The following is a 14598-nucleotide window of genomic DNA, read 5'->3' as shown; positions in this document are numbered from 1 at the left end:
CCACAAGCATCAGCATTATTTTCCACAAGAAGGAGACATGAGCTCTTTTTAACCAATTGATTCACATCTGCGATATAGGCTACACACACTACAGTCCCTGGGCTGGAGAGAAAGTGAAAGAATATAATGAACCCCAAAACACATGCATCCTCTCATGGAATTATTCAAATACAACAGCTGCAAATGTGAACTATACCTCCTGTCCCTCAGGATTAACTGTGAATACTTTCCTACAACAGCTAGCCTTTCACTCTGCTTACGGTAGGTAAGCAACAACATGCACTGGAGCTTTTCGACCGTCAATAGTGACCCATTATACTAGTGGACCTCGTACTAAATATTTACATTCATTTCCAAGGGGTAAAATCTCTCTTTCTCTCGATCCTCTGTGTGTTTGTGCTGGGAAACGTTCTATTTTTCCATCTCCACCCCACAAACTATTCCTTTACACTCAGGTCCAGTCTCTTTCCACTCATGCAACATTAACTAACTGCTTTAAGAATCAGTAGCCTGATGTTCATTCTCGCAAATTAGGCCATTGATGTCACTGGGGTGCCAAGAACAGCACTCGGGTTTCCATGTCAAGGAATGAAGGCCCTACATTTGGATTCATACTTCATTCATTACTACTGTTTTGATAGTAGTTCTTGACATTTTTATATCCATAAAATCAAATTGAGGATGTCCAGGTGGGTAAAACTTCAATGCACGTTTAGGTAAACATCAGGGGGCCATACAATGCAGGGTTTGTAGTATTATCTCTAGGACATTGGCTATGATATCAGACAAGGTTATCATGAGACTAGTATCAGGTTATATGTAGAAATTTATATTTATTTTCAAATGTATTGGAAACTCATGAAGGACAAATGAGCAACACTTAACCAGTGTTTTATTTCTACACAGTACATGACGGAAAGTAACATGATTGTCATCGTGAATGAGGATCCATTCTATAGTATTCTGTATAGTATGCATCATCAGACACCTGCTTGCACCAGAAATATAATTCCAACTGTGAAAAAACAAATACGAGGAAATATCGTGTGAAACACAAAAGTCTGATCTGTTGTATGTTCCTGAAAAAGTGCATGCTGTGTATGGACAGAATGGATGAGAGAGAGAGAGGGGTACTGATGGATACCTTTACAGTGTTGTGGAGGGTCAGTTCTAAATCCATTGAAAAGTGGGAAAGAGTAAGCAAATACCTGTGGTATTGAGGAAGGATAGTTGAGGTGTTGTTTGGTTGGTGCCATTCAGTCCATGAGGGTGAGTTCAAGGGGAATGGTGTTCACTGTTACACAACGGGTGGGTCTAATAATGGATGCTGATTGGTTAAAACCGCATTCCAGCCGTTGTCTATTCCACAAGTTACCACCGACTAAAGCTATGACGTTGAAATGCTTATTTACTCTGTTCCATCTCACTGCACAATCCACTGTCTCATCAGCCCAGCCAGGCAATTTATAAACTTTGATCTCCACTACAACAAGCATCTTGATATTAATCTCCCATTTCTTTTAGACTAGGATTTGGAGATTTGTATAGAGATTTGTATAAACCTTGATGTCTGTCTCTCCAACATTTGCAACATTGTTTCAATATTGAAATTCGATCTCCAGCTGTCCCATAGTAATTAACGTGTCGGGACGAGACAGATAGGCAGACATCTTTTCTCAGGCAGTGGAAATTATGAATCAGCTTGTATAATTTTTATGTATAAATATAAAAGGAATGTCAATAGAAAACAGGTCATACGAAACGATATGCAGCTAGTTTACAGTCTTTCCAGCTTCAGTTTGAAGTGATTGTGTTAGCTGTGATGTTGGCTAGCTCCTGAAACAACAGTATCCTGACGAGAGAGCACATTTTCGATGCCAGGCGAAATCGTGCATTGTTATGGATGTATCCAAATAAATGTCACTAGAAAACAGCTTAAACACACGCAAATGCAGCTACTTTTCTGTTATTCAGGCTCCACTGTTTGACGTGACTGTAATTTAGCCGTAGTTGGCTAGCAAGCAAGGGAAATGAATGTTGCCAACCAGTATGGCAATGGAAAATTTAGAACGAATGACTGGGTCACATCCACAGATACAGAACAAAAAGACTTAATGACTGGATCGTGCCTCTGGCAACCGAACCAATCTAACGAACGACCAGCCGAATTGGGTAGCAACCTGAGATTTGTGTCGCGACTATATCTCGTGGAATGATGAAATAGTATGAATAAATTCATCGAAATAAAGTTTTTTTGTGAAAATATGTCAATCATTATTTGAATATGTCAGTAACCTGCTGTATAAAAGTGATAATGCCGGTGTTTGGAGGACATATCGGTACAACACCATGCCAATATATCCTCCAAACACTGGCTTCTCTGGTATTATCGCTTAATTAAAAGAAGGAACGTTTTGGTCATTTATTTTCAACTGACTGCTCCGAGACCCAGACACTGACCACATGACGCTTTATTCATCTTGACAACAAATAAATGACGTTTGATTTTGTATATGACTGTTTTAAGACAATTGACAACAGTGTTTGTATAAAGCCTGTGTTGTGCATTATGGTATTAGTATTATTTTGTACTTTCAGGTGGTACTTCGATGGTAGACAATGCACAATGTATTTTTCTTATATTGCCTCTGGTAAAAATCCAAGAGCTACCCCAAACAGATAATACATGGTTTTGCAAATACAATCATCATAGAATATAATTATTTACATCTTAAAATATATATGCTGAACAATCGGGTACGAAACATTGCAATAATTCCACTAAATATCCACATAATATGTATATACTAGATTTTATACTTTCCACTTAGAAAAGGACCATTCATTTTTCATTTTTGTGCGTGGGAATAAGAAATTAACACAAGTGGACCATTCTTTAATCAGGAGCCTGTGAGAGGTACTTGAATAAAGTTTACTGCTTTTAGCAAAGCTAGCTAACACCACAGAATGTCAACTGTTTACTCATGTCTGGTTTGTAGCTAGTTTGTGTTTGTGAGAATCCCCTCCCATTCACAATAATGGACTAAAATAAGTTATGTCTACTCTATGTAAAGCGGTGGTGTAAAGTACTTAAGTAAAAATACTTTAAAGTACGACTTATGTCGTTTTTTGTGTATCCGTACTCTACTATTAATATTTTTGACAACTTTTACTTCACTACATTCCTAAGAAAATAATGTACTGTTTACTACATACATTTTCCCTGACACCCTAAAGTACTCGTAACATTTTGAATGATTAGCAGGACAGGAAATTTGTCAAATTAACGCACTTATCAAGAGAACGTCCCTGGTCATCCCTACGGCCTCTAATCTGGCTCTCTAAACACATGCTTCATTTGTGTGTTGGAGAGTGCCCCTGGCTATCCGTAAAAATAAAAAAAATGGTGCCATCTGATTTGCTTAATATAAGGAATTGTAAATGATTTATACTTTTACTTTTGATACTTCAGTATATTTAAAACCAAATACTTTTAGACTTTTACTCAAGTAGTATTTTACAGGGTGACTTTCACTTTTACTTGAGTCATTTTCTATGAAGGTGTCTTTACTTTTACGCAAGTATGACAATTAGGTACTTTTTCCACCACTAATGTAAAGACATTGAAACGGACGCTCTGCCATGCATTTCAAATGTTGATTTATTTTACTCCTCTGGTCTGACAGTGAAGGACAGAGCAGTTCCTCAACCTGCTGCACTCTAGGGCTCATATGTTAGGTAGTATTCCAGTTCTCCCTCCTCCCTGCTCTTCCATGCGGCCCACCTCACCTCCAAGGCATTCCCTATCCGACCTGACCGCTACGCCAGCCTGACAGTGACAGATGGCCCGGAGTGTCAGGAGGGGAGTGCTGCAGTGAACAGCCGCCGCCTCCAAGAGAAACTTGGAGACTCATCGGTCCTGGCCCAGGGGCAGCTCTGTGTGTACACAGTTTTTACACCTGGACAAATACCCAGGACCGCCAGGAAAAGCAGCCCACCTCCACCCATCCCACCCCTTCTCTAGCCCCTCTATCATCAACCCACCTGGAGCACCCCCGGCTGCCTGACCACTCCTCAGAGTTCATTGAGTATGGATCTACCTACTTCAACATGATATAGGTTCTCCCCTTAGAGCAAGTTCGGTTTACTATTGAAGAGTTATCAAATAAAATAAAATGTGGAAAATGACAGAACATTCTGGATTTGCAATATAGAAATGAAAGAAATTATACTTCTGCACTGCATAAACATGTGGGGAATTCTCAATGGGCGAGAGTAGTGTCTATCTACCCCAGTGACCAATGAGACAACAACCTTGACCAGCGCTTTGTGACAACGGCATTGTGACAACGGCATTGTGACAGAAATAAAATGACAATTAAAGGAAGATAAAAAATAGGTTTTAACTCACAACCAATATGTCTGTTTATAAGAGCAATGTAAAAAATAATTTACATGAACATTAAATATAACTTAAAAAAGTATAACACTCTCAATAAATAGTTCTACTATTTACACCATTGCTAAGAGACGCAAAAATCACTAAATACCAACATATAGAAGCAGCAAACATTACAGGCATGAGGTACAGCGAAGGTATGTTGTGGTGGCTTACAGTAGAGAGGCGATGTTCTTGTATACAAAACATCACATCTGAAACTTCATTTCATAACGTCCTGGCTTTATGGCTTTGGAACAGTACCTTGCCCAGTACAGAGAACACATCAGAAGACTAAAGCCAGACCATACATCATGGGCTGTGTACATGTTGACACAGAAGCAGTCACATTCTGTAAAGACTGTCATATCCCTTTCTCGGAGAGTCACTGTTTCTGGTCTCCGGACTGTGTAATGACATTGATGAGGATGACGACACAAGACAGTGTCGAAGACAGGAGCTGTAGTTAAGTGAAAGAAAGGGGGGGTGAAAGAGATGACAGATCTATAATGTTTGTCCAGTTTGAGGGAAGGGAGGGTCCAATGGCAAGATAACCCTTGGGTTAGTCTATGGATGACTTTTTAGAAGTCCTGTGAGAGTGTTGGCAGATGATGATAATCCACAGTACGGTTGTTGGCTTTGTGTAGTGCTGTTGAATCTCTCCCTACTAGTAATATCTCTAATGAAAGCAGCAGTATTTGGAGTATTATTTCATACCATTTGATTATATCAACATAACACAGTTCAATTTACCAGGGATATATATATTGTATAAAGTGTTAAATGCACAATTGTCGAAGCTGATGTAGGCTATATAACAATGAATGTAGTCTCCACAGTTCCTTCACTCAGGTTAATAAAGTCTTTAAACTCTGTAACTTTCTAGAGTCCCTTTTTTGGGGGGTAGTTTCTTCATTTAGTTATCCGTTCTCCATGGTTCCATGGTTTCCACGCCACGATGGTGCATTACACAAACCATGGAGAAAAAAATTTAACGTTTGTCTCCTAACCAGGAGGAACACAAAATACATTAATGCTTTCATATCATGTATAATATTTCAAAACGTGTACATCTGACTTATATTTGAACCTACATTTAAAAAAATGGCGCAAGTCCCAGGTTATATAGCCTTGATACAATAATATCGTAATCATATGATAATGGATACGGGTGGGAATACAACGATGCTAATCACAGGAAAGCTAATAGTAATAGCATAGGAGTGTCAAATGACAAAAACATCATACACTTTTTCAAATCACCTTTCTGACAATAGCAGCTTCTAAACGTTTTGACATATATTTTTCTTCTTAAAAGGCAACCTAAAAGTGCAGTAACTGAGGTAAATAATACAAATACTGATGAAATATTACGACATTTTGTAAAAAATGTAACATAAATGAGAAAATTTAACAGGAGAACAATTGTAAAGTTGTCTTTTTTCACCTCTACAGGCGTAAAAAAAGCAGTATTACACTGAAAATGTCATATTTACATTGTACATTTGACGTTGAAATGTCTCCCTACTTTACTGTGTGACGTGGTATTGTCCTACTATCTCTCTACTCTGTCTGTATCTATGATGACCAGTGATTGGTCAGAACTGAAAGGTGTATGGGAATATTCTGGAATGCCTTATAGCAGCCTATGTTGAGGAGTCAAAGGGACCATCCCATTGGTCCATACCGGATGAGAGCGTTTAGGGCTCTATTCAAGGGCTCTAAGCGTTACAGATTGTGCGCTAGAAAAATGTAAAGGTTATTTCCGATTGAGTCGATATATGCAGCGTTTACAGTGAATGCAGTCTCCGCTAACGCAAGAACAAATGCCTTTACATTTCAATCAAGCTGTGACGCTGAACTTCCGAGACATGGACTGAAAACAGCCCAATTCTGATATTTTCTTCACTAATCTGTCTTTTTCAGAGCTGATGTGAAAAGACCTGATGTGATCGGTCAATTAATGAAAAAAAGATCAGAATTGGGCTGCCTGTGTGAACGTAGCCTAAGAGGAATACACAGGGTTGTATACATTTATGACCAGATAGCCCAGGGATGGCTGAAACATGGAGCAGCAGCCTGTGGACCTTAAGCCAAGCAGCCTTCATGACAATATGCTGATGAGGAGGACTCAGTTATACAGGTGTGTGTGTGTGTGTGAGTGTATCTGTATTTGCACATTTGTTTCTGGGCTATGAAAGGTGAGTCTATTTTAAGTAAAGGTTGTTGTGTGGTTAATGGGGGGGATAGGTACAAAAGTCACACTACTAGTGCCAGGGATGGCACCTCCAGCACTAATGCAGGTAAGAAAAGGCCAAGCTGGGCTACTAAACACATGCAGTCTGTCAAGCCATTGGGCTCAAGAGAAGCCAAGACAATAGTGTCTTAGGCATAAAATGTACTACTACTACTGCTGTTCTAAATGCTACTTGTTGACAATGAATACATCCAGATGTCTACTAAAATGAGGAAAGCCTCCATGTTGTTTGTATGCGTATGTACTGTTGAACTAAGCCTATTGAAGTCAAGGCTATACTATGCCGCTGGAAACCGTTGGAGGATGTAGTTGTGAATGAACACTGACTACTATTCACCAGGTTCTGTGTTTTCAAGTGTCAATCACATTCTTGAAGTCGTTTTAAATTCAGTATTAAGTATTGCATTTTTGTGTCGAGTCAACATTGCTTTTGGTGAGACATTTCTGGTATATTCTCTGATAGACAAATAACCTATTAAGTCTTAGGCCTATTGGACTGCATAAACCAAAAAGGTATAGAAATGGAAATGTGAGGTGTTATGTTTTCTGAGGTTAGACATCAACATTATGAGGCTATTGCAACTGGGGGTTTTTCTCCACTAACCATTTGCAATGTTGCAGGAGTGTTTATTCTCGGTTTGAGTTGAGTGTACTGTACATGCAGATACAAGTGTCCACTAATGCATGGTGTTAGGAGGTAAGCGGTACGGCAGACGGGGCTCCGTCCAACCTCACTGGGTAGTAATAGTATGCAGTTGGTCATATGGCAAAGTAGCAGCAAAAGTAGTAGCAGCAGGAGCAGCCATAATAACAGTTTTTTTTTTTTTGCATTGCAATATGTCTTCATTGCATGTGATGTCACTTCCTGTAATATGTTAGACTTCTCTGGTTTGAATCTCTTTATCAATATGGTCGCCTATATCCCCACCAACTTCTAAGCCTGTGATATATGAAGAAAAAGAAAACGCATTTCCATCGATAGAAGACAGAGGGAACTGACAGCCTGAACCCTGTGCTGTGATATCTCCAGGAATGGCACTCTCACCAGCTCTGGAGCAATACAACATGAGGGCACGTCAAGTGCATTCATACTATCTGTTATTTTGGCAATAGTCCTTCTGTCTGTCATTCAGTGCCACCATTGATGACTTCAATCCCCCCCCTTCCATATGATATGGATAACATATCTTTTAGGGGGGGGGGGGCTGAGGGAGAATCATATGAGATTGTACGGTTTTAAATGGACACGGAAGCTGGCACCAAACTAAACAAAAGACATGCTATCCAGTCTGGGTTTGTTTTGGGCTAATTTTTTATATATATTGTTCATTCCAAAAAATGTTTTGTATTTGTGTTTTCTTTTTTTCTCTTGCTGTAGATGTTTTGGTGGTTGGTGACTTTGCAGATTCTTTCCTTTCTTTAAGAAATGGGTTTTCCCTTAGCCTATCTAGTCTGGTCTGTTCATCTTTCCCAATGTGGAGAAGTCGGAGGCAGGTGTCTGTTAGGGGGGTGCAGTATGGGTGGAGAGCTACTCCTGTAAAGCAGCATGTGGAGGAGGTTAGGGGGAGGAAGGGGACAGCGGGTCGCTTTCGGTCCCAGTCCAGGTGTGGGTGGTTTTGGGGTGAGGGTTTGGGGTGGGGGGGGGGGGCGCAAGGAAGGAGTGTCACCCCAGGGAGTGGACGTGCTCTTCTTTCCTGTTCTCTGCAGCTTTGGGGTCTCGGCAGGCACAGTCTTCCCGTATGTCACAGGACATGGGGAACGGGATTACCTGGCAGGGACACACAGAGACACATACAATGTTAAATCTAAGCACAAAAACAAAGACAATTAAATGTCTATGAATAATGCTTGGGTGTTATAGGATTTGTACATACGTAGTGTTAATGATGTCTATAGTATTATTGCACAAGTATAGTAGTTCAGGAGGACTGTGGCTCTGTAGGAGTGCTGATACATTCCTAAAGAACATTAGTTAACAACAGTGGTAATAGTCTCAGATGCCTCAGCGTCCACTCCACTAGCGGAAAACGCCGCTTGACAAACACGAGCCAACTGCTGCCAGCCAATCCCGTCGCGGTATGTGGTGGAGTACTACGAGTGTTGTGAAGTGTCAATCCTCCATGAAGTGACGAGTGCCCAGAAACACATTCAAAATAGACCCGGCCTACCATAGGCCTCTGCCAGTGTGTAGAGTTTGACGTCACCGGCGAACATCGCCGGTGCGTCAGTGGCACCAGCTGCTGCTGTGTTGCCTCTCCAAGGGCCTGCTTCAGCTGTTTGGGTACACACAATGCATCCCCAGTCGCTCGAAACTAGGAACACATGTGTCTCCAGCCAGCGCCTGGCGGATTTAGACCAGAGTACGTCTGCATCCCCCCCCCCCCCGCGGCTTATCAGAAGGATGTGGGTGTGCTGCTTGTTTCTCGTTTTCGTATTAGGGTTCTAAGTGGGGGCTTTGACAGAAGGGCCAGAGCAGTGACGGTAGAGAAACATTGGCTACCGCAACAAATAAAGCAGCAATGGGGTAACAAATAAACTGAGTCATTAGGAAATACTAGGCCTATTAGCTAGCACAATCAGGAAGGCTGTTGGCTGGCATGGGATGACTTCAGACTTCAGCAGTCAGTCTCATCCTCCAATTATCTGAAAATTGAATTGTTTGTTGTTACGGCAACATACTGTACAACTAAACCGTGACTACGGGAATAACATCAAGTTCACTAAGTCATGGGCCAACACAAGTAGCTTATTTATTGGCTGGTAAGAAAGACATACAGTACAGAACAGTACAGCAAAGAACGGCAAAAGGGCAAGATTCTGCAGAACATCATTGGACAGAGGATCCCTCGAGAGTCAAAACTTTCCCCTATGGCCTCCAATGTCGTGGTAACCCTGGATGGTATATACAGTACAGTAGAGAACATACATCCAGGGAAGCCCACCAATGGGACTGGGACTCAAGGCCTTCAGGGGCATGGGGTATGTAGAGTAAACATTGGGGCACTGGGGCTGAAAGAGGGAGAGTGCACCAGTGGCTGAGGCACGATGACGCATTTCCGTCTTTGAAATGGAGCATTAAACCAAGTTGTTTGTGAGAGGGATTTCCTAATGGACGAGGGTTGGGCGGCCAACACCAGGCTCTTCTGAGAAAACGGGCCCTCCATGTGATGACTTTACAAGCACAGGCCGGACACACTTCAGAAACAGCTGTCAATCGCATGAACAGGGTTTACTCTGTGCCTCTTTAGATCCAGGCATGAGGCAAAAAAAACACAGCTCCAATTCCTCCTCCCTTTTCTCTCTCACGTTCCTTCATACCCTGTTCTGCTGTCTGCTTCACACTTTCTCTCTCTTCCTCCTGTCTCTCCCTCTCTGTCAGTTTAGCCCCCATTCTCCCTCTACTTGCTCCTTCCCACCCCACCCAATCCCTCTCTCCCACAATCCTATCACCACACCCTTTTTACTCCATCCCTCTCCCTCTGTGTGAGGATCTCTCTATCTGGTCAAATTTGATATGGGTTCCTATGACCTTGACCTCCAGGGTGGCTGGACCAGCTGCCACATCTGGCCCTGATCAGGGATCTCAGAGGGTGGCTGGAACGGGGGCTGAGTGGGGGCCAGGGGCCCCGTGGAAGTCCCAGGAAGACACCCACAGGAACATGAAAGCCCCTGTGAAAGAGCAGGCACATCAGACCCCATGACCCCCACCTCCAAAAACAGACTAGAATCATGCCAGGCCCCACCTATGTGCGTGTCAGTCTATGCTCAGGGGAGGGAAGTGTTTGAGGGGTAGGGAGGCTGTGGAGGAGAAGGACTACTCTCAAACTTGTGTGCACAAACACACACAAATCAAATTTTACACACACACACACAAACACAATTAACAAAAACAAACCCTGTTCATTAGGTAACACATTCAATTGATGACAAAATATATATAACATATCAACTTGGTGGTTCGAGCCTTAAATGCTGATTGGCTGACAGCCGTGGTATATCAGACCATATACCACAGGTATGACAAAACGTTTATTTTTACTGCTGTAATTACATTGGTAACCAGTTTATAAAAGCAATAAGGCACCTTGGAGGTTTGTGGTATATGGTCAATATACCAGCGCTAAGGGCTGTGTCTAGGCACTCTGCGGTGCGTTGTGCTTAAGAACAGCCCTTAGACATGGTATATTGGCCATATACCACACATCCTCAGGCCATATTGCTTAAATATGTATCATTATATAAGCTACATTTTTCCTGTCAGTTCTAAGTGGCTCATCTAGAGATCGTGAAAAAGTGAATCTCACATCTGAAATCAAACTTTGTTTTGGTATTTAAACACATTGAGTGTAATGATCACCTCTCTGTATCATTATTATCCACATAACCTCAACTTCTATGAACACAGGCAAGCTGATAAAACAAACCAGCACTAATTGTGTTATTCCAATGAGAACCGCTGGTGATCACTCTTCACTACACAGAGATACATGTTGTTATAACAACAAACACAGGCGAGATGGATAGAGAGTGGGAGAAAGGGGAAGGGAGAATGTATACATGGAAGAGGGAGAGAGTGGCGAGAGCATGAAAGACCGAAAGGGAGAGATAAAGAGAGTGCATACAAGAGAGGGAATTAGCAAGAGAGGAGAGAGCAAGAGAAATAAAGAGAAATATTGAATGAATGAAAGAGAAAGAAAGAAAGACATATCCAATGAGAGAGAGAACGGCAGGTTTTGACTTCGCTAGCGCCCGGCAATCGACGTGAGGAAACAGCCAAGGCTCCTAAACCTGCTGGGAGCATGTTTCCCTGGAGAGTTATTATCTTTACTCAGCTGTGGAGAAACCCCCTACTCTCCCATCCTCCCACCTCCTCCCACCTCCTCCCCCATCCCCCCCCCCCTCCTCCCCCATCCTCCCACCTCCCAGAAGCTTGTTTTGTTCAACAATCCCCTCCATACCTCCATCCTACTCTCCCCCCCCTCCTCCCCCCTCCTCCCCATCCTCCCACCTCCTCCCCCCTCCTCCCCCATCCTCCCCCCTCCTCCCCTATCCCCCCACCTCCTCCCCCCTCCTCCCCCATCCTCCCCCATCCTCCCACCTCCCAGAAGCTTGTTTTACCTCCATCCTACTCTCCCCCCTCCTCCCCCCTCCCCCCCTCCTCCCCCCTCCTCCCAGAAGCTTGTTTTGTTCAACAATCCCCTCCATACCTCCATCCTACTCTCCCCCCTCCTCCCCCAACCTCCCCCCATCCTCCCCCATCCTCCCACCTCCCAGAAGCTTGTTTTGTTCAACAATCCCCTCCATACCTCCATCCTACTCTCCCCCCTCCTCCCCCCTCCCCCCCTCCTCCCAGAAGCTTGTTTTGTTCAACAATCCCCTCCATACCTCCATCCTACTCTCCCCCCCTCCTCCCCCATCCTCCCCCCCTCCTCCCCCATCCTCCCCCCCCTCCTCCCCCATCCTCCCACCTCCCAGAAGCTTGTTTTGTTCAACAATCCCCTCCATACCTCCATCCTACTCTCCCCCACTCCTGGTCCATACCATGCCTCCTCTCTTCCCCCTTTAAGACCAGTATTAAAGGAAACTATTTGGAAGGCCTGAGCTGCTCGTTTAGGGATGGGGTTTTATTGCTGTAAACATTGCGTGGCAGCAAAGGCATACGTTGATAATTAAGTCTTATAAAAAGAAGGCAGGTACGGAACCAACACTTAATGCTTGCCGACCAGAATTGGTCGGCAAGCATTAAGTGTTGGTTCCGTACCTGCTGGGCCCTGGCCCTGGGCCCCCGCCATTGCTTCTCTTCCCTTAATTGCCTTGGCAGGGTCTTGGCACAGGGAGCCGAAGTCAAACTCGGTTGCCCTCAGACATTTAAAAATAAGAGCTGTTGATGCAGCACACTCTCTACATGCAGTTAGCCAATATACGCTGTGACCGCAGGGAAACTGAATGAGGCATGATAGGGCTGGATGCCCAAGGACTTGAGAGCACAAGATGGTTTAATCAAAGACCCTTCAGTGATGCTCAGAGCTTCCATTGAGAAAGAAACTGACAGCAGTCTGACTCTTCTGAGCAATGGTTCACAATAGAACTGCCCAAGTAGTTGTGTTCTATGCAATCATGTCATTTCCCAGAATGATCCGTTTCCAGGTTTCGAGGCATCCAGAGTAAGGGGCACCGTGGAACCTTGTGTAGTTGCAGCCTAGCCCCAAACAAGGTGAGACACATAGGAAGGACCAGTATGGATGGGCTGGCCTTTTAATTGCCTGAATTGCATATTTTTTCCACTATCCTGCTTGGTGAATGTAAATCACAGGAGGCTGCTGAGGGGAGGACGGCTCAAAATTTGTGAATGGCACAAATGGAATGGTATCAAACACATGGAAACCATTTGATGAGTTTGATAACATTCCATTACTCTGAGCCTGTCAGCTGCCTGTGGTGTACATATACAGCTCACTTTGACACAGTAATGAATGTCCATCATTTGATTCTCAGATGAGTAAATAGCTATGCCAATAAAGAACAGATAAATACACTTTTTCCTATTCAGGTGCATCGTCGGGTGTGAAAGGAAAATCCCCCCCAAGTCAACAAACAGGAAACGTTTTCTGCCCTCTCCACACTTCCAAGGTCATCGATTCAATCACTACTGCTTGATATAAACTGAACAACCTTGATAGGATTATAGAAGAGATGCAGAATCCCAGAACAATAACACTGCACTGTGTGGTAATTGGTTGAACTCTTTGCCTTTAAGATCTGAGAGGGTCATTTCCATGGGAAACAATAGACAGTGTATGAAAACCCCAAAGAACTAAGAGAAAACATATGTCGGTTGTTTTTGCTCAAATTGACTCAGTCATGACCTTTTTGTAAAGGTGTGATGTGTCAGTCTAAATTGGTGTTTGTTTGAGTAGAAATGTAGCAGAGCGACAAAACAGGTCATTCATTTTCACGGAACGAACCTCACCTGGCCTGACATATTTATTTAGCTGCATTTTTTTCTCTCTTTAATTTGGTGTATCAACATTTTCGTTAAACTTCAAAAGGTATGTCTGTTTGAAGTTTCTCCCTGGTGGAACTTGTAGAAGTTAGAGTAAATGTAAACACGGCAACAGTCACTAGTAGCGATGTCTAGAGAAAAACACGGGCTGCAAAGTGCATGTTTGGGAGAGGAGCAAAACGCCCTGTCTCAGTGAATAAACCAATGGAATAGTAGAATTCTATGAAACTGGAAGGAGACAAACAGAGCAATAATGACACAGGGAAAACAAGGCCATATTATGGAAGAAAATGGGTCATGGAGGGAATGAAAAGGTGTAGGCGTGGGGTGGGGGAGCTCCAAAAAGGTAATTTAAGTCACCAAAGTGGCACAGTCCACAATGCAAAAACAAACAGCCACAGTATGATTGTGGAGGAGGGAGGGTTGCTTTGACTGGTGGCTCCCATTTCCCAAGAAGGAATTCCTTCTATGGGGTTCTGGGAGAACCGTAAAGGGCCAAGCCAGGCAGGCAGAGAGGCAGGCAGTCTCAGCCATACCCTCCCTTCATCCCTCTCCCCTCCCCTTCTCCCCCTTTGCCTGCCAACAGCTTGAAGTCATTAGGGGGGATCCTGTGGTGACCTTTTGTGCAGCCTGCCTCGCACCTTCAAAGTCCCTGATCAGAATAATACACAGCAAGTCATCCAGAACTCCTTAATATGCAAATCTCCAGGAGAAAGAAAGAAAGAAGGGGGGAAAGAGAAAAGTGGAGATAAGGAACAAAAACAAACACGGGGTGGCGGGGAAGTACTTTAGCCCCTCCCCCTTCTTCTCTCTTTCGGTTATTGCTCTCACACGAAAGAACAGAAAAGAATGGGGGGAAATTAAGCTGGAAGGTTTTGCCTGGAGGAGAGAAGGAGGGGG

General features: G+C 43.4%; 1 protein-coding gene across 1 annotated transcript in view; it reads right to left on the bottom strand.

The window, feature by feature from the left end:
* Positions 1-3532: 3532 nt before the first annotated feature.
* Positions 3533-14598, bottom strand: part of LOC109874377 (pappalysin-1-like) — a 126572-nt gene continuing 115506 nt past the window's right edge. The window contains 1 exon segment of the mRNA XM_031809557.1: positions 3533-8463. Within this exon segment, the coding sequence (XP_031665417.1) occupies positions 8359-8463 (105 nt within the window). The 3' untranslated portion in view covers positions 3533-8358.

The sequence above is a fragment of the Oncorhynchus kisutch genome, linkage group LG29 (assembly GCF_002021735.2).
Source record: "Oncorhynchus kisutch isolate 150728-3 linkage group LG29, Okis_V2, whole genome shotgun sequence".
Lineage (NCBI taxonomy): Eukaryota > Metazoa > Chordata > Actinopteri > Salmoniformes > Salmonidae > Oncorhynchus > Oncorhynchus kisutch.
The sequence above is the reverse complement of the archived record's forward strand: the minus strand, read 5'-3'. Positions and strand labels throughout refer to the sequence as shown.